At 46.2% G+C, this 13,027-nt stretch overlaps 1 protein-coding gene across 1 annotated transcript in view; it reads left to right on the top strand.

Annotated features, from left to right (window-relative positions):
• The first annotated feature begins 4,599 nt into the window (after nt 1–4,599).
• UACA (uveal autoantigen with coiled-coil domains and ankyrin repeats) overlaps nt 4,600–13,027 on the top strand; it is a 74,181-nt gene continuing 65,753 nt past the window's right edge. Inside the window, exon 1 of the mRNA XM_048867119.2 lies at nt 4,600–4,730. Coding sequence (XP_048723076.1) covers nt 4,671–4,730 — 60 coding nt within the window. The 5' untranslated portion in view covers nt 4,600–4,670. The remainder of the gene's footprint in view (nt 4,731–13,027) is intronic.

Here is a 13,027-nt window from a genome sequence, read left to right as displayed (position 1 = left end):
CACTGCGAAGTTGTCGACAAAACTTTTGTCTTTCATGCGTACTTTAAAAAGCCCCCACCCTCCTGCGGTGAAAGACAAAAGTTTTGCCGATGCAAGTGGCAGTGTGAACGTGGCTTTGTCGGCAGGAGCTCCTGGGGAGCCCCCCATTGGCTGGGGCCTCTGGGCATGGGGCTTGTGGGCCCATGCATTCTCCACCACTGCACAGCAGCGTCCTCTTGTTTAGCTGTAGTGATATAATGCTAGTTTGTTAGTAATGCTCTTCTTCCAGACCCGACGAACTCTGCGTAGGTTGAAAGCTTGTCTCTCTCACCAGCAGACCCAAAAGATGTCACCTCATCCACCTTGTCTCTGTATTGAGTTAGGCATTGCTGGCTCAGTGGAGAAGAGTTACTATTACAGAGCTTCCTGCAGAAATGAAATCAGTGAGGGGTTAATTAAAGCAAGAAATCCCTGGCAGGTAAACCACTCTACAGAAGTACCACCCCCTGGTGGAATTGTATAGATGAGTTTTGGCTGGGTTCAAGAGACAGCAGACAAAGGAATGGTATACAGTCAGCCTGAACTGTCTCAAAGGTGGCCCTCCCTTGGTCCATGAACTGAGAGGAGACTTTAATCAAGAGGGCAAAACCCTGCTGGAAGGGTTTGAAGGTCTTTTGAAACCTCATAGGGTCTCCATGTGGCAGACGGTGACAACCGCTAAGCTAGCATGTGTGCTGACAATTAATTGTGTTTTTCTCTGTAATGATTTTGTCTTCAGTAAATGTCCGGTGCTTTGTGAAGGCTGGCTAGTCACTGGTCTCCTCTCCTAGCTCCTGGGAGAGAGCAGATCTGCAGGCGCTGGGCTAAAGTTAGATCTGCTGGGTTAGTCACAGTGAATTGAAAAAGGAATTGCAGACTAAATTCCTGCTGTGGATGGAGCGGGATGTGAGTTTTCGCCCTGACAAAGAGTCCTGAGACCGGGGGGGGCACAAAGGGGTTAGAAGTGCAGTTACCCCAAAACTGTGACGTGGTATTCAGTACCAGCTCAGCAATTCCCATGGCTGGCAACTGTTGTCAGCAGTGGGTCGGTTTGCCAGTGTAGACAAATTACATGATTGTTGTTTATTATTTATATCGCAGTAGCACCTAAAGACCTCACTGTGTCAGTTGCTGTACAGCCATATAGGAAATGTCCCAAAGAACGTAGTGTGAAAGACCAGAGGTCACAGGTGGAGGAAAAAAACGAGGAGGGAGGAGGGAGGGGGACTGGATAACAAATGTAATAAAATGTGCAATCTTCAATTGGCCTCCGCCCGTTGGTAGTGATCACAGCTCTCCATTTGCCCAGCTCTCAGCAGGTTGTACTGTCTGCATTCCAGCAGAAGTGAGTTCTGAGGAGGGCCTGGGTGGAGGACAGGGTGGTGGCTTTCTGCGTGCTGACTAGGAGCTTGTACGGGGTAGGTGGGGAGAGTGTATGAAAGCACTTCTCACAGCAGCGGGAAGTCAGATGTTAGAGATGGATCTGCTGGTAGAGTGAAAGCAAGAGTTCAGCTTGCGATAAGTGAATAGGAAGCATGAAGGGGCATACGAATGTTTAGCATATCTGGCATGTAAATACCTTGCAATGCCTGCTACAAAAGTGCCATGCGAATGCCTGTTCTCACTTTCAGGTGACATTGTAAATAAGAACAGGTTTCAGAGTAACAGCCGTGTTAGTCTGTATTCGCAAAAAGAAAAGGAGGACTTGTGGCACCTTAGAGACTAACCAATTTATTTGAGCACGAGCTTTCATGAGCTACAGCTCACTTCATCTGATGAAAGCTTATGCTCAAATAAATTGGTTAGTCTCTAAGGTGCCACAAGTCCTCCTTTTCTTTTTGCGAATACAGACTAACACGGCTGTTACTCTGAAACCCGTCCATTTATTTGAACATAAGCTTTCGTGAGCTACAGCTCACTTCATCGGATGCATACTGTGGAAAGTACACAAGATCTTTTTATACACACAAACCATGAAAAAAATGGGTTTTTACCACTACAAAAGGTTTCTCTCCCCCCACCCCACTCTCCTGCTGGTAATAGCTTATCTAAAGTGATCACTCTCCTTACAATGTGTATGATAATCAAGGTGGGCCATTTCCAGCACAAATCCAGGGTTTAACAGGAACGTCTGGGTGGGGGCGTAGGAAAAAACAAGGGGAAATAGGTTACCTTGCATAATGACTTAGCCACTCCCAGTCTCTATTCAAGCCTAAGTTAATTGTATCCAATTTGCAAATGAGTTCCAATTCAACAGTCTCTCGCTGGAGTCTGGTTTTGAAGTTTTTCTGTTGTAATATCGCAATTTTCGTGTCTGTAAAAAGTTTGGGACTTAGAACCCACCTGTTTCTCAGAGCAGCCTCTTGGAAGTGTTTTATACTGAACTCAAAAGCTGCTTGATTTATTCTGACTCATTTTAGCATGGGGAAGAAATTTTGCTAGTTTGAGACTAGGCAGTGCATTGTGGAAGACTAGATTCAAGAGTGGCCATGAGGGGCTCTTTTTCACTGTCTGTTTATGCAGGTACTTATGTGGCCTTTCATCACCATAACATCTGAACACCTTCTCTGAGCTGTTGATGCTCAGGCGTGCTGTGGGAATGAGCTATTTAGGCTCCGTAGCCCTGTCTAAGCTAAGGAAGCTTTCCATTACTGTTGATATCTTTACATCTCCACTGATGTAAGCAACATTGGGAGCTCTAGTACAGAAGGGCTGTCGGTTGCTGCTGGCATTTTTATCATCACATCAAATGTAGACTTGTTGTGAGCAGGGTTAGATGAGGTGCTTAAAACACTGGCAGCAGCCAATAGCTTGCAACACTGGGACTCCCAAGACTGGTGGTAGCAGCCATGGGAAATGTCTGTGCAGACAAGAGTACAAAGGAAAGCTATGGCTCTTTTATTGCACAAGTGCCTCTGGCTGGCTGACTCAGTGTGGCAATGAAGAAAAGCAGGGTCTTTGTGTTTGTGACAATCTCATGGAGTGCGGGACTAGAGGTGTCCATAAAAGACAGAATGATGGTTTCTAAAAGAAAGGGACAGGGACTTTCTTGAGAATCCGCTTTTTATTAGGCTGGTAGATGGGGGTGAGGAGAAACTTTGAGTGCCCAAGAAGAGAGGCAAAGACTGAAAATCTGCCATTTGGCCTGAAGTGCTCATGTTCCAAGAGGAGTGTAAACTCTGTACAAAGTCTAGAGTGGATTCCTGTAAAACAGGGCCAGACCTGGACATAAGAATTGCCTTTTAATAATGTGGCCAAAAAAGTGGCAAAGCTTTATTTCATTGAATAGGATGCTGCTACCTCTGTCACGTGTGTCTCCTGAAGATTTTGTTCCTTTAACCTAAAACAACATACAATCAATATACGTCCAATGTGTGGGCGTCACTGTTCCAAAATTCTCTGTGTTCTTTAACCCAGTTGAGTAAAACATTAATTCATTTGTGTATAGGTATCTCCAAAGACAAAGGCTTGTTTGGCACAAACTGATTATCTGCGAAGATATCTGAGTTGTAGAATAAAAGGTGTATTCAAATGGCTTAAGGAACTGTTGGGGAGATTTTGGGAGCAGGGAGCGCTGTCCCACGCTGTGCTGTCTAAATCTACTTAACAGGGTACTGTAGGCTGAGCTAGACCCCACATTTCTATTGGGTATGACTAAGGTTTTACAAAACTGAACATCAATCACAGTCGTTATAGGTGGAAATGAATGGTGCCCTGCAGTTCTAACCCAAAACTTCACAGCATAGTCCTACTGTGTGTGATGGGCTGAGAGCGATGTGAAATAGTTCATGCTGAACGAAGCTGTGCCAAAAAACGCCCTCCCTGATTCTGTTTCTGGAAGTAAATGTAAAGGGGGTGGGAATCTAGTGTTCTCTTTCACCATGGTTAGGATTCTTGGGGGGTGGTGCTGTTTTTCGGTTTATTTTAGGCAAATTATGGCTCAGTTTTGCTCTGATTGGCTTCGCTGGAAAGTCAGGGGAAAGGCTCCCCCTGTCTCCCGTGGGCCTTGCACGAGCACAAAGCCACCTTTAAAACAATCAGCCTTGAATCAGGGCCAACCCCCCTTGTTATGTCCCCTGCAATGCTGCGGCCTCGACCATGCAAAGCCCTGGGCAGCAAGCGGGGGTTCTGAGTGTACCCCTAAGCCCCAGGCCGTGGGTGATGCTGGCGGAGCTAGCCTCCCAGCCACAAAGGGTGATTCTGGGGTGGGGGGGGTCTAGGATGTACCCCCGGCAAGGGGGCTTTCTGGGGTGGGGGCTGCTGGGGCGCCCCAGGCAGGCCCTGTGCAGAGGGGCTGCTGGGCCCCTATGCATCTATACAGCCCCCTGGCAGTGCAGGGAGCAGCCCCCCCCCCCCGCCAGTGAGTGCTGGGGCGCTGCCGCGGGCTCCCCCTGGCGGCCACGCTCGGGCCCTGCGGCGGCCACGGGGGCGGGGCGCTGAGCAGCCAGGTGCGCAGGCCCCGCCCCCGCCCAGGTGAGGCTCGCCCCCCCCTTTCCCCAAAGGGAAGTCCCGCCCCCGCGCTCCGTTCCCATTGGCGAGCGCGCCCGCGCCGGCGGCCGGCGATTGGGTGCGGCGGGCGGAGGGGCGGCCCCGCTGGAGCCGCCGAGCCTGGCTCCGTCCCGCTCGGCGGCAGAGCGAGCCGCGGCCGCGCCATGAAGAGCCTCAAGTCCCGGCTGAAGAAGCAGCACGAAGCGTCGGTGGGCGGGGGCGCGGTGAGTCCCCGCCTCAGCGCGCGCGGGGGGCCGTGACCTGACCGGGGCTGCGGGGGCGGGGAGTTGGGCGCGGGGTGTGGGGCACGAGTGGGGGGGCCACGAGGGGGTGTGAGGCACGAGTGGGGGGAGTCGCGGGGCGGTGTGGGGCACGAGTGGGGGGGGCGGCACAAGGGGGTGTGGGGGAGGAGTGGGGGGGCACGAGGCGGTGTGGGGGAGGAGTGGGGGGGGGCACGAGGCGGTGTGGGGCACGAGTGGGGGGGGCGGCACAAGAGGGTCTGGGGGAGGAGTGGGGGGGCGGCACGAAGCGGTGTGGGGGAGGAGTGGGGGGGCACGAGGCGGTGTGGGGCACGAGTGGGGGGGGCACGAGGCGGTGTGGGGGGAGTCGCGGGGCGGTGTGAGGCACGAGTGGGGGGGCGGCACAAGGGGGTGTGGGGAGGAGTGGGGGGGCGGCACGAAGCGGTGTGGGGGAGGAGTGGGGGGGCACGAGGCGGTGTGGGGCACGAGTGGGAGGGCGCGGGGCGGTGTGGGGGAGGAGTGGGGGGGCACGAGGGGGTGTGGGGGAGGAGTGGGGGGGCACGAGGGGGTGTGGGGGAGGAGTGGGGGGGCACGAGTGGGGGGGGCACGAGGCGGTGTGGGGCACGAGTGGGGGGGGCACGAGGCGGTGTGGGGCACGAGTGGGGGGGGTGTGGGGGAGGAGTAGGGTGGCACGAGGGGGTGTGGGGGAGGAGTGGGGGGCGGTACGAGGCGGTGTGGGGCACGAGTGGGGGGAGTCGCGGGGCAGTGGCGGGGGATGAGTGGGGGGGGTCGTGGGGCAGTGGCGGGGGAGGGGTGTGCCGTGCCGTGGGGGGGTGCGTGTGATGGAATTCTCTGTCCACCCCCAGCTCTCCAGAGCCAGCCTGCTGTATTCCGTGGCTTCTCTTAAAGCTTACGTGCCCTGTCAGTGGGTTTTTATCTCCCAGGAAATGTGTGTATACTGTACACTTGGGAATGTGGCTTATTGGAAAGAGGTGTGGAAATACTCCGAAATACAGCCCTCACGTTCGTACAACTGTGCTCTGGAAGCTTGCTTGGTATAATGCTAATTCTTCTCTGTCTCACAGTACCACGTTTAACGCCGTTACAAAATACATACGTTCAGAAGTGTCTTTAAGCTTGACGTATAATGTATAGACTTGCACTGTCTTATGGTAGTCATTAGAAGTCATCTGTTACAGTCGTATTCTTTGCTTTTTCAGAGCAAGTCTAACATGGTGATACTTAAATGTTAAGAAATGCTTTAGTAAATCACAACACTGATATTCAGTAATTGACAATTTTGAGGGAAAATAGGAAGATACAGGATTTTGGTCAATTACCCTCCCACCTCAAATAAATGTGATTCATTTACCGCAACAAGATATTTTTGTAAAGTTGAGATTATTTTGATATATGACAGTAAATTGCTTTTGCTGAGATTATGAAACATTGAGGATCACGACTGAACAGAAACTAACTTTCTGAGAAGGAACTGAGTGATTTGAATGGCTATTGCTAGGGTGATTTGGCATGCAGAAACGAAGAAGTTCATATTCATGGTCAAATGTAGATGGGAGGAGATGCTGATGATATGGTGTACAGCGTGAGTTTTGGATGGGTGTCAGTATGCCACAAAATCGAGGTGTGTAGTGGGTACTAGTTATTAAATTGTTGGTGTGTAATTTTGAGATAATTAGGCCTTGAAATATTTACCAGGTACATACCAAACTCTAGCTTGTAAGTTTACTATGGAAAAACTTTGTGTGGGTGGCTGTTAATACAAGTAAAGGGAAATGCCTTGGAGAATTCCAGGCCCTGTTCCTAACTGCTGTGGGAGGGAAGATAGTGGGAATCCTGCTGAGATGCTGTCCCAGGATCCATCTTGGGAGCGTTCTCTCTCTCTCTTTTTTTTTTTTTGCATTAGATTTTGGCTAGTAGGTGTCCAATAAATTCCAAGCTCCCCCACCCTCATCTAGCCCCTGGAAGGCAGAAAGGTACTTCCTTTCAACCCCTTGTTTACTAAGCCTTTTTCTCCAGGTAAGATCTCTCACACAGCTTCTATATTTTTGGTCGGTAGTTCTTCCTGAGTAGCCTCTATGCATGGATCTGGTGCTTTTCATAACTTTCTCAAGCAGTAGCAGAGTGAAATTGACAGAATTAGTGTCAATTCCTTTGCAGTCTATATAAAGTTCTGAATAAGGGATGTTATCCAGTTTTGTTAACTTCTTGATGCTGTTGCTGCTTGGGAAAGCTTTAAGCACTCCATTCAGTCACATGAATGGACTCGGATCATACTTAGGTGAACAATGCTGCTGTGTTTCACAATTGGGAGGTTAAGTTTGTAGCTGTAGGATCTAGAAACTTCTTAAAATAAAAAGCTAAATTCTACATAAATTGAGGGCTTTGCGCACCATCTGCCACCTCTTGTCAAGGAAAGTGCCTTATTCACCGATGGTAAATTGATTTTTTTTTAAAGTTCTCAAGATGTATGTCACCTTATAGATGTCAGTTGCTCATGCTTAGAGGTGGTCACAGCAGCATTCAACCCTAAATATTCTACATTCTTGAGATTCCAACATGTACTGATGCTGTAAATGTCTTTGGGTGGTCCAGTTACTGTTGAGGTACTGCATTCTTGCAAGTTACACTAGGCGTTCAATGAAGATACTCATCCTCACTTTGGAACAAATGAAATGCAAAAGATTACTTGTGCATCAAGAAACACCAATGGCTGCTGAATCATCTCTGAATTAGAGGTGACACAGAGGTTGTGTATTATTCATTCCATCAAGTTTCTTTTTGTCAAAGTTATACTCTTGGGGACTGAAAGTTTTTTCTGGTATTATTTAGACTTCTTGTACTCGTATTATATGCTAATAGTTATTACAGCATCGTACACAGATTTTATAATTTTAGAGTGCTCTACAAATATAACCACATGTGCCCAGTCCCAGTGAGAAATATGGCTGCACAACACTTCAGGAGAAAAAAGGAGGGGATTATTAATGAGGGTGGAATGCTGGAGGAGGTTGGTTAGAGGGGAGGAGAGTTTGTAGGGATAAGGAGGAGCATGATCATAAAGCTTAGTGTGGGAGGGAAAAGGGAGGAGTAAAGTGGGAGGACTGGGTAGTGGGTAGGAAACGAGGAATGTCATTGCGCTAATGTAGTAATTTAATGTCTTTCATAATGGAAAGCATGGAGCAAGCTTTGACGTCACAGTCCTCCAGTCTAGTTTTGTCTTATAATTTCTCACTTTAAATAAAGCAATCTCTTGTATAGGCTCTGTGAATTATTTTTTTTATCGTTTTAGCATCTGTTGACTGAGCCAGGATCGGAATACTTTACTATGCAGTTTCAGAAGTGGTGTGTCAAGCAAATGATTTTTTCATTAAATCATGTAGTTTAGAAGTACTATAGCCACTAGCAACTAAAACTTTCTCTTTAGAGTTAAGTTGTCATTCTAGTAGTTGTGCCATCTGAATCAGTTCTGGTCAATATTGTTTATATGACTTCAAAGTACATTAAGGGTATCTTTTGCTATTATGTTGCAGTCTTTTTGTTTCCACAATTCATATATTTATCATATATTAAAATTTCATTAAAATTTTTTGTTCAGTCTTGTAAAACTTACTTTATTTTGTGGCTAAATTGAAAATAGTGTGTGTTATTGAGACCTAGCCACTATATTTTAGGTGGAAAACTAATATTTGTTGAAAATATCTCAAGAAGGCTGACTTAAATATCCCTTTAGCATTGTATTTTTGGAAATACTTCAACATGCCGGTCTATTCTAAATAATCTGTATTGATATGCTAGAAATGAGTGGACAACTTCCTAAAAATTAATTTAAAAACAGAAGCTTTAAACACATTGCCCGATAGGGCAGTGTGGATGGCAAATGCAACTTAACTTGTACAAATGTAAGGTAATGCTTACTGACAAAAATAGCATAACCTTCACGTGTACTGATGGGCTCTGGAGTTTCAGGGGTGAAAAGCTGTAGGAGATCCTCTGGAAAGGTCACTGACATCATGCAATAGAAGTTAAGAACATATAGGATGCTTGGATGTGTTTAAGAGAAACTACTTAAATTATATCGAGTGGTGTTATGTCCACATCTGGTTCCAGTTGTCTGCCACACTTGAAAGATTTAGTGGAGACTGAGAATGTCTGTAGAGTAGGACATCAAAGATGGTTAGAAACTACTGAAATCTGCACATATGAAATTTCAATAACCTACATTATTTAAAGGAGAAGAATTTGAGGGGACTCTGAAAGATTCCAAATTAGGGGCATATTAAAAACGAATTACTTTAACTCACTCTGTAATATAAGACTGGAGAAAATAGTTGGGGGAGAGGAAGAAATAATCAAAATTAAACTACATTCAGAACTCATAGAAAGAAATGTTACTTTATTCATTGCACAGTCTGAGAATTCATTACTGTGGATGGTCAAGATTTATATTCTGCATAGAATGTTGAAAAAGAGGTGGATGGATAATTATATGACCACTGACAGTGGTCGCTATCCAAAATGAGATGTATAGTTTTTTTGTGTTTTTTAAGTATTCTTGTCTAGAGGAGTCAGGAAAAAAAATCCTACCTTGCTATGTAACTCTCCACTATTGTCTTGATGCACTGAGGTTTTTTTGTCTTCCTCAGAATTATTAGGCATTTGTCATTGCTAGACGCAAAATACTGGAATAAGTGGTGTGATGTCCTATCTGATATGGTAAACCCCCGTCAACCTTTAATCCAGTTGTCCAGATGCTATCACAGATCTTACTCTTACTATATTAATGTGCTGCTAAGAATTAAGTGCCAACAATTTTCGTTATTGATAATTGGTTCTGATAATTTCTGAGAACAAATTGTGTCATGTTTACTCCAAAATGAAATGGAGGGGTGAAGCTGCTAATACATATGGTTTTAGGCTGATGTTTTAAAAATTGCTTTCTCCTCACCTTCATATTTAAAATCCAGAATAAGCAGAATCCTGAACGAGGCATGGAGGGAGCAATTCTCAAGACTCTATCAAAGATTTTGGTATGGTGGCTATTGTCTGAAATTAAGATGGGCTCTTTTACAAACCTATTTCTATTAAAATAGGTTTCCAAGCAGTACCTTTCTGCATTAATCCAAATAATACATTATTAAACTGTAGTCTCTGAGCAACCTCTGTAGTTAGTAACAGATAAATGTTCCTAAAGTTATATGTTATGAGGATGTTGCTGTACTCTATTATATAAATGACTTTTCCTCCACATTTCTTTATATAAGGAGTGGAACTCCTCTTTATCCATGGCTGATAGTAAAATGACTGAGTGCAATTATACATTCGGATCTGATCACTCTTGTATTGGTATCAGAACTGAAGTATGTTGTAACCCTCTGGATTAACTAGTCAGTTAGCAATGATATGCATCTATCTGAGGCTCTGTCTACACTATAAAAATATACCATAATGGGTATTGCAATAATGTGTTATGGCATGGTTTATTTCTGCCATTGTGGACTGCAAAAATAAATGGTAGAACCATGCTTGAGAATCATGTTTTTAGTTTGGTCAAAACCTTGTTAGATGTGGCCTTTTTAAATTCAAATTTCTGCTGTTGCTGGCTTCGGTGAGAGCTAGAATGTAGGTAAGGGGCTGGCCATCAGCATTTTAACCTTTGTGTTGTCTAATCCTGCTTGTTAAAAGCATGTCTTGACAACATGGTGATTAAAATACTCATGACCATTCAACACTCATGCTCCCATTGTTGCTGGCAGCGGTAAGAAATCTGAGGAAAAGTTCAGGGTAGACGCAGGCTAATGCAGGGGCTCTCAGGACAAATTTTTTGGTGGCCTCAGAGTGTGGCTACCAATTCTTGCTGGTGGCCGCTCTCACACTTTTTCCTAAAATACTTAATTAGCTTTAGGAAAAACAAATAAATATGTGCAAACACACATCCACATCATTGTAATTTATTTATTGCTAGCTAGTAAGTCTGTTGTGATATTAACAAACATACAAGTATCACTTTTCACAGCAGACTTACTCAGCCCTGGCAAGCCTGGGGACAAATTAAGCCCTGGATGGGGATTTGGGGGAGGCAGCAGGGGCCAGGGACTATGGGGATGGGTGGGTGGGGGGCCAGGAAAGCAGCAGGGGGCTGGACCCTGAAGTCCCAGAGCCTGAAGCCCCATGGCCAGGGGACGGGGCCTGGGGATGGATCCTGAAACCATATGGCCAGAGCCTGGGACCTGCTGCCATGCAGCCAGTGCCTGCGGATGGAGCCTGAAGCCTCATGGCCAGTGCCTGCTGCCCTGCCACCCCATGGCTGAAGCCCAAAGCCTGAGCCCCCCAGCCCCTAGGAAGGTGGGGAAATCACGGGTTGCCTGCTCCTCCAGTGTTCTCTCCAGAGGGGGTAAGGGCCTAATCCCTGCTGGTGGCTCCAGCAACCAACACCAAGGCGGTGCATCCAGGAGCAACAGGGAAGGGAAGTGAGGGGCCACTACTTTACCCCCTCAGTCACAGTCCAGGAGGCTGTGGCCGTAAGAAACACCCCGGGTGGCCGCATGCAAGAAATTCTGGGCTAATGTGGGTCCACCATGTTGCCTTCTGTCAAGACAGACCAGAACAAACACTGTTGTAATATGTTGTGGCTGATAAACTGACCTTCTACACAGTCAAAAAATAAACTATTTCTTTGTTCTTTCTTCTCATTCAACTAAACAGATTTATTGTGAGTGCTGTCCTGGTACTTGAGATGGCACAAATGGAGGAAGATGACTCCTGACCTCAAATGTTTAGTTTAAATCAGAAACATGCAATACAGTTAGACAAGATATGCATGTTGTCGGTAATATTGTAGATTCTAATACATCTTTAGAGGTGGATTATAATTAAAAAGCTTAGTGGAAGGAGTGTTTATTTTAATAGAATACTTATGGGTTTCAGGAGCTCTAAAAGAGAAACAAATTAAATCAACAGACAAGCAAAAACTCATTGTAAAATATCATTGTTAACTCTTCAGCACGGTTACTCAGTAAGCACATAGTATTGTTTATCTGAGCTTTTTGACTAGGACTGGCAAAGTGCTTCCAGTTTGTTTGAACTCTTCTCTAAATTACATAATAGTTAGCATTCATAAGGTGCTTTATTAACAAACGAGTCCTTGCAAAAGTTGTGAGGCAGGGAAGTATTGTCCCCAGATCTTCTTTTCTTGGTGGGTGAATGGGGTCACAGAAGGAGTCCGTAGCAGAGCCAGCCCTACGACGCAATAGTTCCTCCTTGAGCATGTAATCTAACCACTAGACTGCTGCCTTTGGTGACGGGAAGTAATAAAATCAGATTATTAAATTCTATGTAATATTTTCAAATGCTTCTTTTTCAATATGTGGAATTATACCAACTAACACCTGTCTGAGAATTTTTAATTTCAGACTGGAAGTTTGTCTACACTGGAAACACTGCAATGGCACTGCTGTAGCAGTTGAATGTAGACACTACCTGTGCTGACGGGAGGGGTTCTCCTGTTGGTTTAGGTAATCTGCCTCCCCAAGAGGCAAGTAGCTAGGCCAATGTAAGAATTTTTCAATCAACCTAGTGCTTTCTATGCCGGGGGTTAGGTTGGCTTAACTATGTCACTCAGGTGTGGATTTTTCACACCCCTGAATGATGTAGCTAGGTCACCCTAACTTTTTAGTGTAGACCAGGCCTGAGGGCAGGTCTACACTACCGCTTATGTTGATATAACTTACACTGGTCAGGGATGTGAAAAAGCCACCCCCTGAATGACGCAGGTTACAGCGACCTAAGTGCTGCCCACACCAGTGCTATGTCAGCGGGAGATGCTCTCCTGCCGACGTCGCTTCCGCCTCTCATGGAGGTGGAGTAATTTATGCCAACGGGAGAGCTCTCTTCCATTGGCATAGAGCGACTTCACCAGACACGCTACAGCGGCGCAGCTGCATCAGAGCAACTGTGCCCATGTAGTGCTCCTAGTGTATACTAGCCCTCAGTCATCGCATTGCCATGAGCCCCGAGCGAGGGACGATGCGTTTGTGCATTGCCCCTGAGCAGACTGGAAGGCAGCTTGAGTGAGTCACACTCTGACTCCTGGTTTCCCTCTGCTTCATGGGGATGTGCCTTTTGCCAGTCTTGTACCTAGTGCTGTGTACTTCTCCCAGCACACCAGCTCTTACTCCCTGGTGTGGTCACGCAGACCAGGCCACAGCCTGATCCTTCTTAAGCACTTCACATTTTTATGTAAAAATTCAACCAATATTAGTTTG

Source organism: Caretta caretta, chromosome 10 (assembly GCF_965140235.1).
Source record: "Caretta caretta isolate rCarCar2 chromosome 10, rCarCar1.hap1, whole genome shotgun sequence".
In the NCBI taxonomy this organism is placed as follows: Eukaryota; Metazoa; Chordata; order Testudines; family Cheloniidae; genus Caretta; species Caretta caretta.
Note: the sequence above shows the minus strand (reverse complement) of the source record. Positions and strands in the feature narration are given on the sequence as shown.